The 16,034-nt window shown below is 54.9% G+C and overlaps 6 protein-coding genes across 6 annotated transcripts; 3 read left to right on the top strand and 3 right to left on the bottom strand.

Moving 5' to 3' along the window:
• Window positions 1–54: 54 nt before the first annotated feature.
• On the bottom strand, window positions 55–3,152 carry CC84DRAFT_98854 (uncharacterized protein). The gene has a single exon (XM_018188058.1). It carries the CDS (start codon window positions 2,925–2,927, stop codon window positions 420–422), a length of 2,508 nt encoding a protein of 835 aa, XP_018042657.1. The 5' UTR covers window positions 2,928–3,152; the 3' UTR covers window positions 55–419.
• Window positions 3,153–3,860: 708 nt separating this feature from the next.
• Window positions 3,861–5,278, top strand: CC84DRAFT_98877 (uncharacterized protein). The gene is made up of 2 exons (XM_018188061.1): window positions 3,861–4,236; window positions 4,569–5,278. Exons 1-2 carry the CDS (start codon window positions 4,045–4,047, stop codon window positions 5,073–5,075), a joined length of 699 nt encoding a protein of 232 aa, XP_018042656.1. The 5' UTR covers window positions 3,861–4,044; the 3' UTR covers window positions 5,076–5,278.
• CC84DRAFT_98857 (uncharacterized protein) lies at window positions 5,171–6,095 on the top strand. The gene is made up of 2 exons (XM_018188059.1): window positions 5,171–5,366; window positions 5,418–6,095. The coding sequence occupies exons 1-2, from the start codon at window positions 5,265–5,267 to the stop codon at window positions 5,766–5,768; spliced, it is 453 nt and encodes a 150-aa protein (XP_018042655.1). The 5' UTR covers window positions 5,171–5,264; the 3' UTR covers window positions 5,769–6,095.
• A 1,440-nt stretch (window positions 6,096–7,535) lies between these two features.
• Window positions 7,536–10,000, bottom strand: CC84DRAFT_1134787 (uncharacterized protein). The gene is made up of 2 exons (XM_018176035.1): window positions 9,860–10,000; window positions 7,536–9,792 (listed from the first exon to the last, which is right to left on the bottom strand). Exons 1-2 carry the CDS (start codon window positions 9,987–9,989, stop codon window positions 7,949–7,951), a joined length of 1,974 nt encoding a protein of 657 aa, XP_018042654.1. The 5' UTR covers window positions 9,990–10,000; the 3' UTR covers window positions 7,536–7,948.
• A 174-nt stretch (window positions 10,001–10,174) lies between these two features.
• On the bottom strand, window positions 10,175–12,295 carry CC84DRAFT_1159628 (nuclear distribution protein PAC1). The gene is made up of 3 exons (XM_018177287.1): window positions 11,951–12,295; window positions 11,730–11,895; window positions 10,175–11,680 (listed from the first exon to the last, which is right to left on the bottom strand). The coding sequence occupies exons 1-3, from the start codon at window positions 11,986–11,988 to the stop codon at window positions 10,496–10,498; spliced, it is 1,389 nt and encodes a 462-aa protein (XP_018042653.1). The 5' UTR covers window positions 11,989–12,295; the 3' UTR covers window positions 10,175–10,495.
• Window positions 12,296–12,381: 86 nt separating this feature from the next.
• CC84DRAFT_1159627 (ARM repeat-containing protein) lies at window positions 12,382–15,889 on the top strand. The gene is made up of 4 exons (XM_018177286.1): window positions 12,382–12,488; window positions 12,704–13,012; window positions 13,065–15,423; window positions 15,475–15,889. The coding sequence occupies exons 2-4, from the start codon at window positions 12,744–12,746 to the stop codon at window positions 15,505–15,507; spliced, it is 2,661 nt and encodes an 886-aa protein (XP_018042652.1). The 5' UTR covers window positions 12,382–12,488; window positions 12,704–12,743; the 3' UTR covers window positions 15,508–15,889.
• The last annotated feature ends 145 nt before the right edge of the window (window positions 15,890–16,034 follow it).

The raw sequence follows: 16,034 nt of genomic DNA, 5'->3' as shown, positions 1-16,034 counted from the left end.
CTACTAGTCAATCAGATACCTACGCCTTACACTTTTACTCCTGATATGTACTTTTAGATGGTGCCAGAATTATCATGGGTCCATATTTGCATTATGCCGAACTGCCATGGGCCCACATTTGTGGTGATTGAATACTGTACAACAAACATACACAGTCCATACAAATACATCCGTGAGAGTCTCCACACCCCCCAAGCCCCTTCCCTTCCGATCTAAACGAACTCATCGTCATTAAACCCGCACTACAGTATCCAAGCTGACCCACGATGCGCTAAACCCCAGATTACCGTCGCATCGGAATCGAGGGTCGCTATGCTTTTCCCACCAGCCATCTCAGCCAGAGTCTGGCCCACGCCACGACGCACACATGTAGATCATGAGTAACACAACGCACCTTCGGAGCAACTCTCGTCTGACATCTACGGCAACGACGCGTCCCACCTTATGTCAGATCCATCGCCCGACTGACGGCCCCACGCTCCAACACCAAGCGCGCTGTCCCTCCTCGCTCTACCCTTGCCCTTGCTGTTGGCTTTAGCCACGATCCTGGCGTTGGGTGTAGATTCGTGCAGGCCTGTTGGAGATGCACACGATTCGTTCAGGTCTTCACCCAGCTGCGATGCGGCTGCACCGCCGCAACCCACTCCAGTGGTCTGCCTGTCCACCCCGTCGTATGGCTGACAGAAACAGACACGAAGCGCGTGGCCAGCTGCAGGCCCAATGACGTCTTTGTCAGGTACGGTGTCGATATGAGGCACTCGACGCGTCTGCAATATTTTGCCTTTCTTTCGGATCTTTTTTGCCGGTGTACGACCTCTCCGTTCGCGAGAAGAATTTGACGCTAGCGAAGACCAAGTGTTGATTGCTAATCGATTCCTATCCCTCACGCGAAGACAAGACATCGACTGTCCGATCCTTGAGCGTTTCGGTGGATGCTGCAGGACGCCGCTGTGTGGATCGAGATTGGCTGGTTGTACCATTCCACCGCAACCAAGCACTTGTGAATCGTTAATCATGGCGATTTGAGAAGGTAACATTGTTTCAAAATCGCACGCCGACCCAATACTCGACTTGTCCACCCTATGATAGTTATGATGGTGGCGCAGATGCTCGGGAAGTGGGGCAATCGAGTGGGGAAGGGTGGTCAATGGGACAAGTGCCGGACGCGCCGATGGACTCGCAACAGCAGCAGACAGCGCCGACTGTGCAGACGGTGAAGTCGCGCCGTTGTAATATGAAGTTTTGGGAGTCGTTGTGCCCGAGAAGTTCGACTCCGAATGCGAACGCGAGGTCCATGTTGGAGTAGGCGTGGGCGATGTAGATTGTGCCTGGGTCAAATTTCTAGGAGGTGGATAGAAAGTCAACTGAGGCACGGCTAGGTTCTGTTGCACAATACCATCTACCGCCGCGATCGGTAAAAGAGATGTCAGTGCAGAAGAGGTGATAGAACAAGGGCGAAGTGGCTTGGCTCCTTCAAGCTGCAATGTGGGCTTCGGTGTTTCCTGTGTCCTTGCAGGTTCCTTCGGGCTGAACCACACCGAAGTCACGGAGCGCCGTGTCGGATGCGGGAAGTCATGTTGCATGTCAAGATCAATTCCTAAAACTGTTCCGGAATAGGACGTTGACATGGTGCTACAGAAGCTGGCGTTGCGGCTTGCATTACGCACAAAATCATCGAGCGACCCTTCATCGTTGCAGAGAATGAAAGCGCCTTCTGGTGTGTAGCGAGTAGCGAGCTTATTTCTGCTACGACCAAGAACCGTTGTGGCTGCATGGCGAACGTGGTCTAAAACCGCATCGCGTGGTGGTGGGGCTACAGAACACACCGATGGCAACACTTCATTGCCAAATTGAAAACGTGATAGGTCAGGTATCAGAGGAAGATGAAGCCCAACCGGTGCTGTCTCTGTCTCGGATGTCGAAGTCGAACCATGCGATTGAGATGTAAAGCCATTAGGCAAAGTTGTTGCTTTTGACTTAGGGCTGGAAGCGCTTATGACCTGAGGCTCCGACACGTGGTGTGGTGAAGATGGCGTCGGCTGCAAGAGCGATGTAGTGGCCGAAACAAAGGGAAGCGGCTCTTGTGAGTCGGGGATCATGGCTGTTGTTTTATCAGTCTGTGCTGATGGACTGACATCGGACCATTGATCTGTCATTAGTACATTCGTGCCCGAGGACGAACGAGATCGGTCTCGCGTATTGCCGCGCACTTTTGTTAAAACACCACGAATGAATCCTTTTAGGCTTTTGGGTTCCACGTTCAGATTGAGCTCCGGGGTTTGAGGGATCGGAGATTTTTGAGCAGTCAGAGAAACCGATCCAGCTGCTGTGGCTTTCGTATGGTACGATTTCGACCTAGTACCCCACTTCACTTTGGGCTGGATGTTGATGTTCGCATCACTGCTGACTGTCTGCTCATCTCGGTCCTCTTCCTGTATCCTGCGGAGCGCGCCATCGTCCAGACTTCGTGTGTGCCCGTGTGAAGCATCTTCGACGGCGCGAATCGAAGGGAAACGACCAACACTACATAGAGAACCGTGAGAATTGAGGGTTGAGATTGAAAATTGCTCGACAATGGTGGGCAGGGGCACTCCGTTGGATTGGGTTGCAAGCCGAACTGCGACGCTGTGAGGCACAGGGCGTGATCTGTTCTGTTGCTGCTCCGCGCACCCTAAGGCCGATTGAGCATTGGCTCCAGGTTGCGACCGTGTGGCACCACCGCCATGCTGATCCGCACCTTGTGAACTCGAGGTAGACGAGGCGTCCGTATTGCGGAAAGCTTTGTAGTAGGCGAAGGGATCCTGGCCAGGCGGTAGGGTGGGATTTCCCCCGTCGACCAGGTCCCGCGCCTGGCACAGGCCACGAGTCTGCCGCTGATCATTGGTGCGTCCATGCAGTCGACGAGACTGGGGCCGGGGAGGCGACATCGTTCTGCCAATGCCGAGGCCGCAGGTCGACCGGTGTCAACGGGAGCATGCCTGTGGATGGCAATGGGACGGAAAGGCACCAGGTCTGAGCTGTGCACTGTTCGAGCAGCTGGAGTAGGTGCATAACGGCACCTCTGTCGCTGCTACATTGGGGAAGGCGCCTTCCTGCCAGCAACGAGCCGCCAGACGGTCGCTCTCACCGCCTGGCGAAGGGTTCCACAAGCCAGCCTCACACATTTCCCAAATCCGAGCGCATCATTGAGTGCTTTCGATAGCGTAGAAGAGGGTTCCGATGCAAATGGCCCAATGTGCATGTTGGTCGTGCTTCTCCGGATGCATCTCGGTAATGCTCGCCAGCGAATAGGAATCGCCAGCGGCACCGGGCAAACGCGCCGCCAATAGGATGGGCGCCCTCGGAGCATGCCGTGATCAAAAAAGTAATAAAGTGAATGTGTTCCAACAACCTGTCATGTCATCTGCTCCATGCTGCACGCAGCGGGCTTCTGCAGCTTGTCAGCTCAACCCGCCAGAGGTGCAGCTTGGTCAGGCAACGACTGCAGCCCAAGAGGGCGGCTGCGCTGATCGAAAGACTGTTGAGACTTCTGTGTGACACCAGTTCGTTGAGGGGGAATGTGGACACCAGGGACTCGCGACAACAACCGTCTTCCCCATTGCCAGCGCGCACACGGCCAGGCGCATTAGGCCTGTGGCAAGAGGCTTTGAACAGCCTACACCACTGCATAAGTTGAACATGAATCCTTCGGGCGCCCAAGACTATCTTGGTCCGGTCTTGACGTTTAAGAACGCCTGTTTGATGCTAATGAGTCCACCGTCATTTGCCGAGGCGTAGCTTGCCCTGGAGCCTTTGCTTTTTGGATCCACTGTGGCGCCGGCTAGGCGAAGCCCAAGCAGAGTCGCCCCGTACTGCTAGCGACGCATTGCGTCCCGTTGGGGTGCTGAGATGGTGCTAGGGCTGTACCGCACCTAGCAGCATGTAAGATACACAGCCTATGGGGTTGTAGCTGCCCGGGTGGTCGCCGACGGGATATAGCCCTGGAGCATCGAGATCCCAGGGATCGTTCTCGAGATTGGGAGCCAGTACCAGGTGCCGTACGATATGGAGATGGGTGATCCGCAAATAGTGCCTTGTGACGACAAGGAAGCTCTGTCCAAAAATGGATCACTCTCACGGCGATTATACTGGCCCATTATCCTCAAATCCCGGCCACCCTTATGGATTTGGATGTATGCCCGATGCCCAGAAGTTGCTGAAAGTTTCACTGTGCCTTACAGAGCATCTTTGACCAAGGTTCGCCATACGTTACGCCGCAGTCAAATCAGACCCTAGAGCGGAGATGCAGCCGCAAGCCGTACACTTCCGGTTGAAGAACACATTGGCCACCGGTTGTTAGAGACGAACTGATGCTTATGCAACATCTAGCACGTTCTCTATAAACCAGGTGGCTTTTCACCCGCTTCAGTGAAGAAAGTCGCGTGGAAGCAAAGCCAGAAGCGAGTGACTTGCGCCTCCTGATCAGAGGCAGCACCCTTAGTCCAGTATGGAATACGAGCCTAAGAGTTATGGCTGTTGATATTACCGCACGATTGGGCCACCCGAGCTTGCACTAATCATTTTCGTAGTGTGCTAAGGTTGCTGATGATGATTCCTGCGATCATAGTAGCGGCGCCGATATCTATCGCACGGGCCGTCTGTCCATTTTTAAGCTGCATATGCTTTTCGAGCCCACAGATTCGAATAAACCCTGGCTATTGGTACTCGAAAGTCTGGCGTGGGATCAACTGACCATGAGAGCAGCGGCTCGCGATCCAAAGCCGCTGCTGGAGCGAATAGCACCAATCGAAACTGTGCGCCGTAACCGCAACTGCCGAGCGTCAGAGGGAACACGGCGTAAATTTCCTGACACGACATGGGTGATCGACAGTACCGAGGGACAGTCTTCAGGATCCAGTTGTGGAGGTTTCGCCCGACACTGCTCTCGTCAGGGACACCTCCATGCGAGATGGCGGCGCCGGACCGACCTGGGTATGGGAGTATTCTCGGAAGCAGTTGTGCTTCATTTTTCGTCGGTCCCAGCCGTACCCTGGCTCGGGAGATTCGTGCCGAAGAGAAATCCAATGTGCGAATAATGATTGCGTAGGATGCAGGTAGCACTTGACGACAGGAAGACTGTCCTCAGGCGCAAGCTTCTTCAGGCCCGGCCGCGCTGAAACAACTATAAAGGGAATAGCCGGCAGAGGTTCGCTTAAGTGTTGAAGGTGGGTGCGTCCTCGTCTGCAATACTCAATTCCGACCTTGCAAACACCCCCGCCGTGAGGATGGGGAAGACTCCGTTCGCAAAGAGTAGTCCCAAAACAGCGCTCATCGCACGACTCGGGTTGTACGGCCCCAATGGCGACTCGATATATCGGCTGTTATATGTCAGTACAGCCTCGTCATAGTCGATTAATACTTACAACGTCGTCGTTCAGAACGAAGCGGAACAAGGAAGAGACAGATTGAGTGGCGATTACAACAGCTTAACCAAGCTTTCCATGAAAGAAGGGGCCCGCGCTCCGTATAAGTGGGATGATTTGTCCGAGACAGCTAGGCACAGAGAGATATTGAACATCGTCCGAACGGCGAGTGTGTACACAAGGCCATACTACCAATTGGGTCGATGGATGACAACTGAGGAAGAAAACTGGGTAGCAGAGTGGTTTCTGTGGCACAGCTTTCGCTTCCGAGACAACCGTAACAGCCAGGCTGCTGGGCAGCATTCGACCGGTGGCCACCCTACCGCGAGCAGTGATCCAATTCAAGGAGGTGAGTTGCCGGGCTAGGGGTTTGTCGAGAAAAAAGCGCAGCTAACTCTTGCTCAGGTGCATCGGCTACCCCGTACTGGAACACAGTCCTCTAGTGACCCCGAAGGACTTTGCGTCCAGCACACGGGGCTCGACTCTATGCCTACACAGCAACATCTTCGTACATGCAGCTTTCGACGACGTTTTAAGTAGATGTGGAACAATGACTACGGATAGAAGATCCATCCAAGCACCGCTTCCTCGGAACGATTTCTGTTTATCACTTACTATCATTTGTTCCAGGATTCTGGTTACCTCTTGGCTCTTTGACTATGAAAGCTTTGGGTAGGTTGCTCAAGCTGGGAAGCAGAACGCTCGCTCGAATAGAAGGATTGCCTTTTTACTATCTCTTTTGATCTCAAAACAGGTTTCGGTTCGGACGTTATACCCTATATATTTAAGACAGGTTCTCATGTGGTGTGATCCTGGTCCAGTGGTGTTGTACTGTGAGGTCACGAATCTTGCGGGTTGCGGCCAACGGGCACGAGGTCTTTATAAGTTGTGAATTGCGCCTATGACGCCAGTGGGTCAAGGTATGGCGACCGTCTGGACGCCAAGGGCTCGCGACTATAAATGAAATGAATGAGGATAGAGGGGTGAGGTCGGCTCAAGCTTCAACGCTTGAACGGGTCCATGAACCGGAGAGTGGGGACAACCAGCCGATCACAGCGGGAGCAACCGAGACTATTGAAAATTTACCTTGCAGGTGTGGTAGTAGCTCAACACCATGATAGCTCAGGCAGGGAAAGTGCAGAGCCGCGACAACGAAGCGGAAATTTGGCTGCCCGGGCATACGATTCGGATATCGTTATCCCAGCAGCGAATAGCTACTGAGCAATGCCGAAATGACCACAGTAGTAAACAGGGTACCGCGACAACAAGCACAGAGTTTTAGAGCACTTATACAGACTATCGGAACTATGTATCCGGCGTACGGGCGCGCCGTACAAACTGGGTCTCGCGTTTGATCAAACAGACCGATCATCTCGCCCTTGCCCAAGGAGCCTTGGTTCCGGGCACTGATCCCACATGCACCCTGATGTCTGCAGCACAAGACCCTTCTCGCGCCGTCTCCACACCATGCCTCACCACAGTAGTACGACACTACAACCCCAAACCCATCTTCCACCGTTCATCACCGCGCCAAGCTCCTGGGACGGCCCCGGCAACGCAACGCCCACGTTGTCAAGTAAAAGCGCTCCCCAGGGCTGCTTTGCGTTAAACTTTACGATATGCCCGCAGTGCAGCGCAATGCAGAGTGCGCTTCTCCGTCCCGTACCACTACGCTCCAGCGCCCTCCCTCCATGATGTACACTAGTCCAAAGCCGCAACTTATTTCCAACAATGTCATGCCATCGTCTCCACTATACAGGCTTTCCATATCGGCGAGCAAATTTCCACATCCCCTGCACAACATCGAGACCCCAATACCCCGTAAATCCTATCGTTGTCCGTTCCTGCATGCAGGCCTCAGGATCTAGCGTACGGACCCGGACCGCTTTCTGACGAATGGCAGCGTGCGTATATAGTCTTACCTAGGCGTCCTGAAGCACTGATCAGGCACAAGTATGCGGTGACGTCGACGAAGCGAACGGGGTCGGAAGTAGCACAGTAATCAGGGAAGCCGGCTGTGTGTAGGCGAGAGCGGCTGCATGGATGGGGGCCGGGGTCGTCTTGTCTCGTCTGAAGCTGTGCTATGGGTTGTATGTGTTTATTATGTCTGCACGTAAATATAGAGAGTATAGTATCATAGAACATCTACATGCGCAGGCGAACAAATGGTGCAGTCAGTGGCAGTATCAGTAGATGATAGACGGGATCGGTCGCCATAACGGGTATGAACACAAACCCATGGCCTTGAGTAACCTGAGCATGGGATCTAAAATGTCTAAGGAAGACAGGCAAAGCAATCCAGACGCCTCCGCTATGCATTGAAAGTAGAAAAGATTCCTAGACGGTGACGGCCGTCCCCGACGCTCACCTCCATTCAGCCATAGCCAGCCGGAGAGCCCCACCGGTCACATGTCTGGCCCTACTACCGCTCGCGGACTCTTCTCCGCTTCTACGCCAATCCAATCCAGGCCAGCACTCGAGTAACCGGCACGATATCCGGGTGCCAGTAGCCGAGCTGAATTATCGCAACCGCAGCTCTCTGCCCATCACGACGCGCCTACTTTCTGGGCCTGAGCTAGCTGTTCCTGCAGCGCGATCCGATACTGCTGTCTTGCGGCATTGATAGCACGGACGAGTGGTTCCACGAGCCCGTACACAGCCTTGGACCCGCCTTTGATGCTGTTGGCGTCGAACTTGCGCTTGCGGCCTGTGCGGGCCGTATATTCGTCGTTTTCCTGCACCCTCCGTTGGACGCGGGATATGCGCTCAGCTTCTGCGGTGTCGGCGATGGCCTTGATTCTGTCGAGGGATTTATCCAGCGTCTCGACGAGCTTGGCGACTTCGTTGGCGCGCTCTGCGTCGCCCGAGTAGTACACTGCCCAGAAGTAGTGCAAGAATTCGACGGTCGTGTTGTGCGTTATGGCGAGGTTGTCTAAGACTTGCTCGGGGACGCTCAGCTGGCGTGCCTGTTCGCTAGACACGGTGGCTTGAGGCGAGACATGATCGTCGCCGTGCCGCTGGCGTTGTCGTATCGCTTTGAGAATCTGTGAAGTAGCACCAGTGCGCGAGGACCTGCTCCCGACCTTGGGCTTCTTCTTCTTCGCGTCCGACTCTTCTTCACTGCTGCTCTCATCTTCTACGCCGGCTACGGAACGTAAGTTAATTCCACCGTTCTGGGCCCGGCTCCCATTGATACTGCGAAACTCTTGTTGAATACTCGACAACACCTGAGCGGGCGTGCGTTTTGTGTACATTGCGGCACTACTGGATGTATGTACGCCTTGTCCAGCAGAGAAGAATTTATCCTGATCCTGAAGCTTGAGCAAGACACGATTGTCGTCGGATGCGCGTTGTAGATCGTGGAGCCGCAGTTCATTGTACGTCTCTTCATCCAATCCTACGGGCCCATGACGACCCCTGCCATCGGAAGGCGGCACCGAAGCCATGAGCTTTTCACTCATGCGATTGAGTATTCGCAGGATCGGCTCCTTTTCGTTCGAAGATGGTCGCATGTTTGCATGCGGTCTGTTACCAAGCCGTTGACTGTGATTTTGTTCGTTACCTTCAACGTCAAGGAAACGAGGAACTGAATCGATGAGAAACTGGGGCCCGTCATTGGCGGACTCATTGAAATTGAGATATTTATCCAGTTTAGGGTCCGTGGGATCAATGTCGTCTTTGATTTTCTCTCCCTTCAGTTTCTTGAGGAGCCGGCTGTGGAAGAACCGTGACCAGAAATCTGGCTCGGTCAGTGGTGGCACATTCTCGTTGTAAACCTTCCTGATCAGCGGGTATTGGGAGAAAATCAGCACAATCTGCTCTTTGCTAATGTTCAGTTTTTCTTTCCCATCCTTGTCCATGAAAGGCTTTACGACCGACAGGACGTTGTATGTTCCCGTGCCCTGGGTATTTTCAACAGCATGGGATCTTAGAAGATGCACTCTTGTAGCCCAGAACTGGTTAGAGAACTGTATTATGGATATTGACTCAGGCTTATCGCGAAGAGCCTGGTCGAAGCGCTGGCGAAGCGCAGGGTTCGAGTTCAGCAAGGATCTTTGAAGCGGGATGTCTTCCAACAGTTTCGTGTTGTTGTACGAATCATCGTCCTGTGGCGCGTTTACTAAGGTTTGTGCGATCGTCATGGAGGCCGACGCACCGCCATTGTCCGGTGCAGGCGTGGCAGCAGCCGGTGTAGCAATTACGACGGAGGCGGCAGCCTCCTTTGCCTTGGACTCTTCTATACATTTGCGCAGCAGTCCGGTTATTGATTGTTGGTCTTCGCGAGCTGCGGCGGATGAAAAGGTGAAGGTATGGTTCTCGGTCTGGTCAGGTCTCTGAACGACGATCTTGGTCGAGGCTTTTGCGGATGTAGCCGGCGTCTGCTGAAGATCTAGGTAGCATTTTGTCAGCTGCGCAACCCACACCATTCTCATTCTTAGAAGCATACGGCGACGTACTGGTGACTTCTGCAATGTCGATGACTACGGACAGGTCTCCACCATTCGATTTCCACGAGACCTTGCGACCATCTGCGGAGACAGTGATTTTTCCGTCTTTCTTCTTGTATTGCGCGGGGGCTTCTGCCATGGTGGAGGAGCGCAAGTTGACTTCGTCGAGTGACGCCGTGCCAAGTTCAAGACTAGGGTTCGGGAGGCTAGGACTAGAGAGGCTAGTGCGGGTTGCGCGTCAGCATGCCTTCCTGGTACACATACTGTAGACTTGTACATACGTCGTACTGCACTCACAAAAGAAAGCACGGAAAGCAAGTGAGATGAAGTTGACGTGAAGTGAATATTGAAGCACAGCATCTACAGAGCCATGGATATCTCTCCACCCATCGTCCCCCATACGCCAATCCCTTAAATCATCCCTCCACCTCCGGTAACGCCCTTCTATGCTGGCCAACTGGAAGACGCCGCTGCGCAATGCGAACTGGGTATGCATACATGAATCCGGGGAGGGTCATCAACGTGAAAAGAAGCCGCAGATAGTCCACCAAGGGAATATTAGGGGTCTCGAAGACCTCCAAAAACAGGCTTCGATGTAAGTGAAAGCGCGTTGATGCGCAAAGTGAGTGTTGCATTGCGTCCAAATCAGGACGCAAATATTCGAACGTTGAGATCCACACTTCCGGTCGCGATCACACATCGTATCCCAGCTTTGGCTGCGTCTTCTTCTTTCTTTTTGTTCACGCCGTTCACCGCCGCACCGTTGGCTGCGTCTCCGTTTGTGGGTACGTCCTTGACGACATTTGGCGCCCATCGTATGCAGCTCACAAAGTGCGAATGTGCGTCCGAGACCGTCTTCACACAACGACCCTCTTGCTTAAGATCCCAGCAGCGTATCGTCTTGTCGTCGCTAACGGAAAGAAGATACTGTCCACCTGGATGGAAAACGAGCCCGCGAACCCAGTTGTCGTGGCCGATCAGCGTCTTAATGAGCGTTCCTCGCCCGTCCCAGATCTTTATCGTCTTGTCTCGTGAGCCCGTGGCAATGAATTCGGCGGAGCTGCTGAGGGGCGGGGCCTTCTTGAGACCAGCAAGCGCGGTGAGATTCGCATACGATACCGGTGGTGCTATTACGACGCACTCGACGACGTGTTCGTGGCCCAGGAAAGTGCATTTCGCTTCGCCAGAGCTGGCGTCCCACAGACGCGCAGTCTGATCGGTTCCCGCAGACAGCAGCCACCGGCCATCGAAACTCGGAGCGACGTCTCGCACCCAATCTACGTGTCCTCGAATGGTTTTGACGCAATATCCTGTTGTGACGTCCCATATCCTTAAAGTCTTGTCTCGAGATGCTGAAACGAGCAAATTACCCGATGACGGCGAACCAGCGGCTCCGCTAGGAATGAATCGGATGGCGGAAACAGAGTGATCGTGTCCAGGAAGCGTGCGAATGTTCTTGTATTCGTCCGACGGATCCCAAAGCTTTATGGTCAGATCGCTGGAGCATGACGCGAGTAGTGTTCCTCCTCTCGGTCCGCCAAAATCAACATCTAGCACGCCTTTGGTATGCCCTTTCACTGTCCGTTCCAACTCGCCCATTTCCCAGTCCCATATCTTGATTGTCGTGTCCTCGGAGCCCGAAGCGAGGGATGAGAAGATTGGGTGGAAGGCAACACAAGTTATAGGCGAGCGATGTGACTGGAGGGTATGGCGCGCCGGGGCTCTGGGTAGCCAGCTGGTTGGGTCCTGGTTTTTACGGAGGAGCGACGTGGGGGTCGTGGAGTCGAGCTCGCCTTGGAGGCTTGTGTTCCGCTGTTCAAGCTCGAGGACCTGTGCACCTCAGCAATACGTCTTGTAGATGGCAAGGATGGCCACCGACCTTCTTTTGCAGCCGCACTACGCTGGTCCACTTCTTTTCCAGCAGCCCCTCATACTTCTTCCGCGTGGCATCGTCGAAGCTGGCTGGTATGCTCGCCTCTTCCCGAAAGGCTTCGGCGGTCTTGGAAGCGCCTATGACGCCCAGGTACGCCACTATGGCCTTGTTCCTGCGCGCATCGTGTGAGTGGCATGCCCGCAATCTCAGTCTGCCTGCGCACTCACAGTTCTTCGGCTTGCCTGTCTGTCAGTATTGCACTCATGACGGGCGCAATTGGGCGCTCGGGGCGGATCGCCGCTAGCGGCGACCATACACTACAAAGGCGGGGCTGGCGACGAGAGCGTTATCTGTGGTGTTTTGGTGGTTTCGACGAGGCTTGGCGCGGAGCAGTGCGGTGAGGCGTGCAGTGACGGTGAAGCGCAGTCGGCGGGCCGCGAAGCGAGCGGGCGGCGTAACGGGGGAAACAGTGACGAGTTGTCTTTGGACTTTGGGCGACACGACGGGCGGGTGGAGCTTTAGGTGGACGTGGAGCATGGATGCGGTGTCTCGCAGCCGGCGGTGGGCAATGATGCGCGCACTGTTGCGTTGCCGGGCGACGCTGTAGCCCAACATAGGGACAACGAACTTTGCGTCACAAGCCACTACTCCCGCATTACACACTGCGCACCTCACCACCACGAGCTCGCTACTTCAGTCGCGTCTGCCACCAAGCCTAGCACGCACTGCCGTTGTGTACACAGCGCAATCAGCACCTGCCAACCTGTAAGTCACGTCTGTTGCGCCTGCCCTGCCTGCCCCCGCGGTCGTGTTTTTCCCACGCACGTCGTGCACGCTCCTCGAGTCTCCCCAGCTCCCCAGACTACGCGATCGCACAACGGCGCGCAGAGCCTCGGACCACTCGCGACCCGTGTCGCTCACTCCGCAGACCGTCCGCCCTCCTCAGCCTGTGCTCGCAAACTAACCCGGCCGCCTGGCAGCCCACGAAACACCCCGCCTTGACCCAATCCACACACCACCATGGCAGAGGCCGAGGAGGATTTCAGCAAGCTTCCGCTTCCCGACCGCTTCGTACACAAGAACTGGAAAGTAAGGAAAGAAGGCTACGAGGCTGCGACCAAAGAGTTCGACCTCGCTGCCAGCGAATCGGACCCCGTTGTGCGCCAATTCGTCAGCGATGCCAGCATATGGAAGGGCGTAGTTGGCGACTCAAATGTCGCCGCACAGCAGGAAGGTCTCAAAGCACTATGCTCCTTCCTCCAGATATCAGGCGCTGCCGGGTGCACAAGGTATATCGCTCTCTTGCGCGGCTCGGCCTCATGCATTAACGCATTGTCGCAGGACACGGCAAATCACAATCGCGACCATCGCTGAAAAGGGACTTCCCTCAACAAGGCCCGCCGCAAAACAGAGTGCGCTCGAAGCGTTGATGCTGTATGTTGAGACGGACAAGCCAGACCCAGTCATTGAAGAATTGCTGCCCCTCCTATCGCACAAGCAACCGAAAGTCATCGCAGCAACACTAGACGCCCTCTCTCAAATATACCATGCATTCGGCTGCAAGACGGTCGAGCCGAAGCCAGTTTTAAAGATACTCCCCAAAGTGTACGGGCATGCAGACAAGAACGTCCGAGCCAAGGCGCAAGAGCTGACTGTCGAGTTCTACCGATGGCTAAAAGACGCTATGAAACCCCTGTTCTGGGGCGAGCTGAAGCCTGTGCAGCAACAGGATCTGGACAAGTTGTTCGAGAAAGTGAAGGACGAGCCGCCGCCAAAACAGGAACGGTTGCTGCGTTCACAACAAGCCGCGAAGGAGGCAGCCGCAGCCGCGCCGGGTGGGGGCGAGGACGAGGAAGAGGAGGAAGAAGAGGCCGCCATTGATTTGGAACCGGAGTATGAAGCCGTCAACGTTTTCGCCAAAATCCCAGCCGACTACAACGAACGCATGGCTTCGTCCAAGTGGAAGGATCGAAAGGAGGCCCTCGATGACCTGCACAAGATTCTCGAGGTTCCCAGAATTGCCGATGGGCCATTTGATGATCTCGTCCGCACTTTCGCCAAGTCGATGAAAGATGCCAACATCATGGTCGTCATTACAGCCGCCAACTGCGTCGAGCTTTTGGCCAAGGGGTTGAAGAAGGGGTTTTCCAAATATCGATCTACAATCATGAACCCAATGATGGAGCGGTTGAAAGAGAAGAAACAAACCGTTGCTGACGCCCTTGGAAATGCCCTAGATGCGGTCTTCGCTTCTTCCTCTCTATCAGATTGTCTGGAGGAAGTCGTAGAGTTTCTGAAGCACAAGAACCCCCAAGTGAAGCTGGAATCAACACGATTCCTGGTGCGGTCTTTGAAGAACATCAGGGAGGCGCCTTCGCAGCCGGAAGTCAAAACCATCGCCGAAGCAGCAACAAAACTGCTGACCGAATCACAAGCCGTTCAACGTGAAGCCGGTGCCGAAGTGCTTGGTACGCTGTGGAAGATCATGGGCGACCGCATGATGAACGCTCATCTCGATGGTCTCGATGACATACGAAAGGCTAAAATCAAGGAGTTTCACGACGCAGCTGAAGTCAAAGCCAAATTCAAGCCGAAGGCAGCGCCGCCGCCGCCAAAGCCTGCTGCAGCCCCGGTTGGCAAGAAGCCTCTCGGAAAGCGACCAGCTGGTGTCAAGAAACCAGCACCCAAGGCCGCTGCACCCCCTCCACCACCTGTTGAGGAGCCCACAGCACCTCTGGCACCTCAGCCTACCTCCAAACCTGGCGCTTCGAAGCTAGGCGCACCCAAGGCAGGCGCTTCGCGTCTGGGTGGTTTGAAGAAGCCTGGTGCTCCCGGTGCTGCATCTCCGCGAAGACCCGTGGTATCTCCGCCGCCTGAGGAAGAGGCAGCATTGCCGCCTGCGCAACCCAAATTCGGCCTTGGCGCCGGACGAGGACTGGCGGGTCGACCGATAGGGAAACCTCAAGCCGAGGCCGCAGCTGCCCCTGTTGCTGCCCCAGCCCCAACTGGTATCAGTCTGGTGGAGAAGGCCGAACTAGACGAACTTCGAGCAGAAGTCGAGAGACTAAGGCGACAAAACGAGGATCTGCGTAGTGATCGGACAAAGCTCACATCTCAGGTCCATGAACTGCAGAACCAGAATGCTCAGCTCATCGAAGACCACACACGAGACGTGCTCTCGATCAAAGCGAAGGAAACACAGCTTGTGCGCGCGCGTGCCGACTGTGAAGCATCCGAGCAGACCATCTACAATCAGCGCCGGGAGAACGAACGTCTAAAGCGTGAGCTACAGAGGCAAACGCGGGCAGCATCCCCACCCCCGGCGGACATTTCCGAGCAAATCTACACCGACAGTACTGGTGGTGGTGTCGGACGTCTCGGCGACTCTGGATACGGCAGCCAAGGTCTCTACGGCAGGAGAGATCGCTTTGCAGCGAATGGGCCCATAAGCCCGGGTGGCGATGGTAAGGAGAATTTTGAACGTCCTGGCAGCGGTCTGAGCGGCAAGCTGAGTCCTCTTCGCGCAGACACAGACGCACGTTCAGGGAAATCATCGCTCTCTTCGCGCGGCGGAGGCCGCATAAGTCCTGCGGATCCGGTGAGCAGTCGTATTGGAGGCGGAGGGGCTACGGGCGCGGAAAGCTGGAAGCGCGCTGCAGAGGTGACGCAAAACCTGAAGCAGAGGATCGAGATGATGAAGGTACGATATGTCCTATTTGTACCACAGCACCGTTCACTGACATGTTTCCAGGCGAAGCAAGGCATTGGGAGACCAACGCAGTGATGCATTTCCAACATTACCTTCTATATATGCGAGTCGCTTGCTTCTCTGTGCTGGCGACTGCGGGTTTTCTGCATCGTTTGATGTGCATTTGTGGCGTTGATGGCTCCTGGCTTGCATCCAGATAGGGATGGATGCGCGATGAGGTTTCGGTCAGGCAGGATAGGGCACGGTGGGCTAGGGAAAGGAGCTGGGGTGGCTGGGGTCTGCATCTCGTTTTTGCTGTGTCTGCATGAGTATGAGATTCCCCCTGACGGCTTGCTCGGTAGTATTGTTCAAATGATTATGGTGTTCTTGGTTCAGTATGGCTACAGGAGCGCTGTTGATCACTTTGTACTGAGCACTCTTCAGGACATTTTCCATTATTTGGCGTCTACATCGGTCGGACGTGTTTACCTAGTCGTATTAAATTACCGTCACTGTCTAACAATGCGACACCAAGTCCTGAAGTCGGAACGATGTCACACCCCCGGTTTGGTGCGAGGCTGCTGCGGGAATGATCCGCTGGTAAACGGGGTCTAGCCGAGGCC

The sequence above is a fragment of the Paraphaeosphaeria sporulosa genome, assembly GCF_001642045.1.
Source record: "Paraphaeosphaeria sporulosa strain AP3s5-JAC2a unplaced genomic scaffold CC84scaffold_1, whole genome shotgun sequence".
NCBI lineage: Eukaryota > Fungi > Ascomycota > Dothideomycetes > Pleosporales > Didymosphaeriaceae > Paraphaeosphaeria > Paraphaeosphaeria sporulosa.
Note: the sequence above shows the minus strand (reverse complement) of the source record. Positions and strands in the feature narration are given on the sequence as shown.

Excerpts from the sequence above, each read along its gene's own strand:
- CC84DRAFT_1159628 (XM_018177287.1), bottom strand. The coding sequence starts at position 11,988 with ATGAGTGCAATACTGACAGACAGGCAAGCCGAAGAACT. Across the intron at positions 11,896-11,950 it reads GACAGGCAAGCCGAAGAACT|GAACAAGGCCATAGTGGCGT; the intron begins GTGAGTGCGCAG and ends CGATGCGCGCAG. Across the intron at positions 11,681-11,729 it reads TAGTGCGGCTGCAAAAGAAG|GTCCTCGAGCTTGAACAGCG; the intron begins GTCGGTGGCCAT and ends TGAGGTGCACAG.
- CC84DRAFT_98854 (XM_018188058.1), bottom strand. The coding sequence starts at position 2,927 with ATGTCGCCTCCCCGGCCCCAGTCTCGTCGACTGCATGGACGCACCAAT.
- CC84DRAFT_1159627 (XM_018177286.1), top strand. The coding sequence starts at position 12,744 with ATGGCAGAGGCCGAGGAGGATTTCAGCAAGCTTCCGCTTCCCGACCGC. Across the intron at positions 13,013-13,064 it reads GGCGCTGCCGGGTGCACAAG|GACACGGCAAATCACAATCG; the intron begins GTATATCGCTCT and ends GCATTGTCGCAG. Across the intron at positions 15,424-15,474 it reads AGAGGATCGAGATGATGAAG|GCGAAGCAAGGCATTGGGAG; the intron begins GTACGATATGTC and ends ACATGTTTCCAG.
- CC84DRAFT_98857 (XM_018188059.1), top strand. The coding sequence starts at position 5,265 with ATGGGGAAGACTCCGTTCGCAAAGAGTAGTCCCAAAACAGCGCTCATC. Across the intron at positions 5,367-5,417 it reads CGATATATCGGCTGTTATAT|AACGAAGCGGAACAAGGAAG; the intron begins GTCAGTACAGCC and ends GTCGTCGTTCAG.
- CC84DRAFT_98877 (XM_018188061.1), top strand. The coding sequence starts at position 4,045 with ATGGAGATGGGTGATCCGCAAATAGTGCCTTGTGACGACAAGGAAGCT. Across the intron at positions 4,237-4,568 it reads ACAGAGCATCTTTGACCAAG|TGTGCTAAGGTTGCTGATGA; the intron begins GTTCGCCATACG and ends TCATTTTCGTAG.
- CC84DRAFT_1134787 (XM_018176035.1), bottom strand. The coding sequence starts at position 9,989 with ATGGCAGAAGCCCCCGCGCAATACAAGAAGAAAGACGGAAAAATCACT. Across the intron at positions 9,793-9,859 it reads CGACATTGCAGAAGTCACCA|ATCTTCAGCAGACGCCGGCT; the intron begins GTACGTCGCCGT and ends AATGCTACCTAG.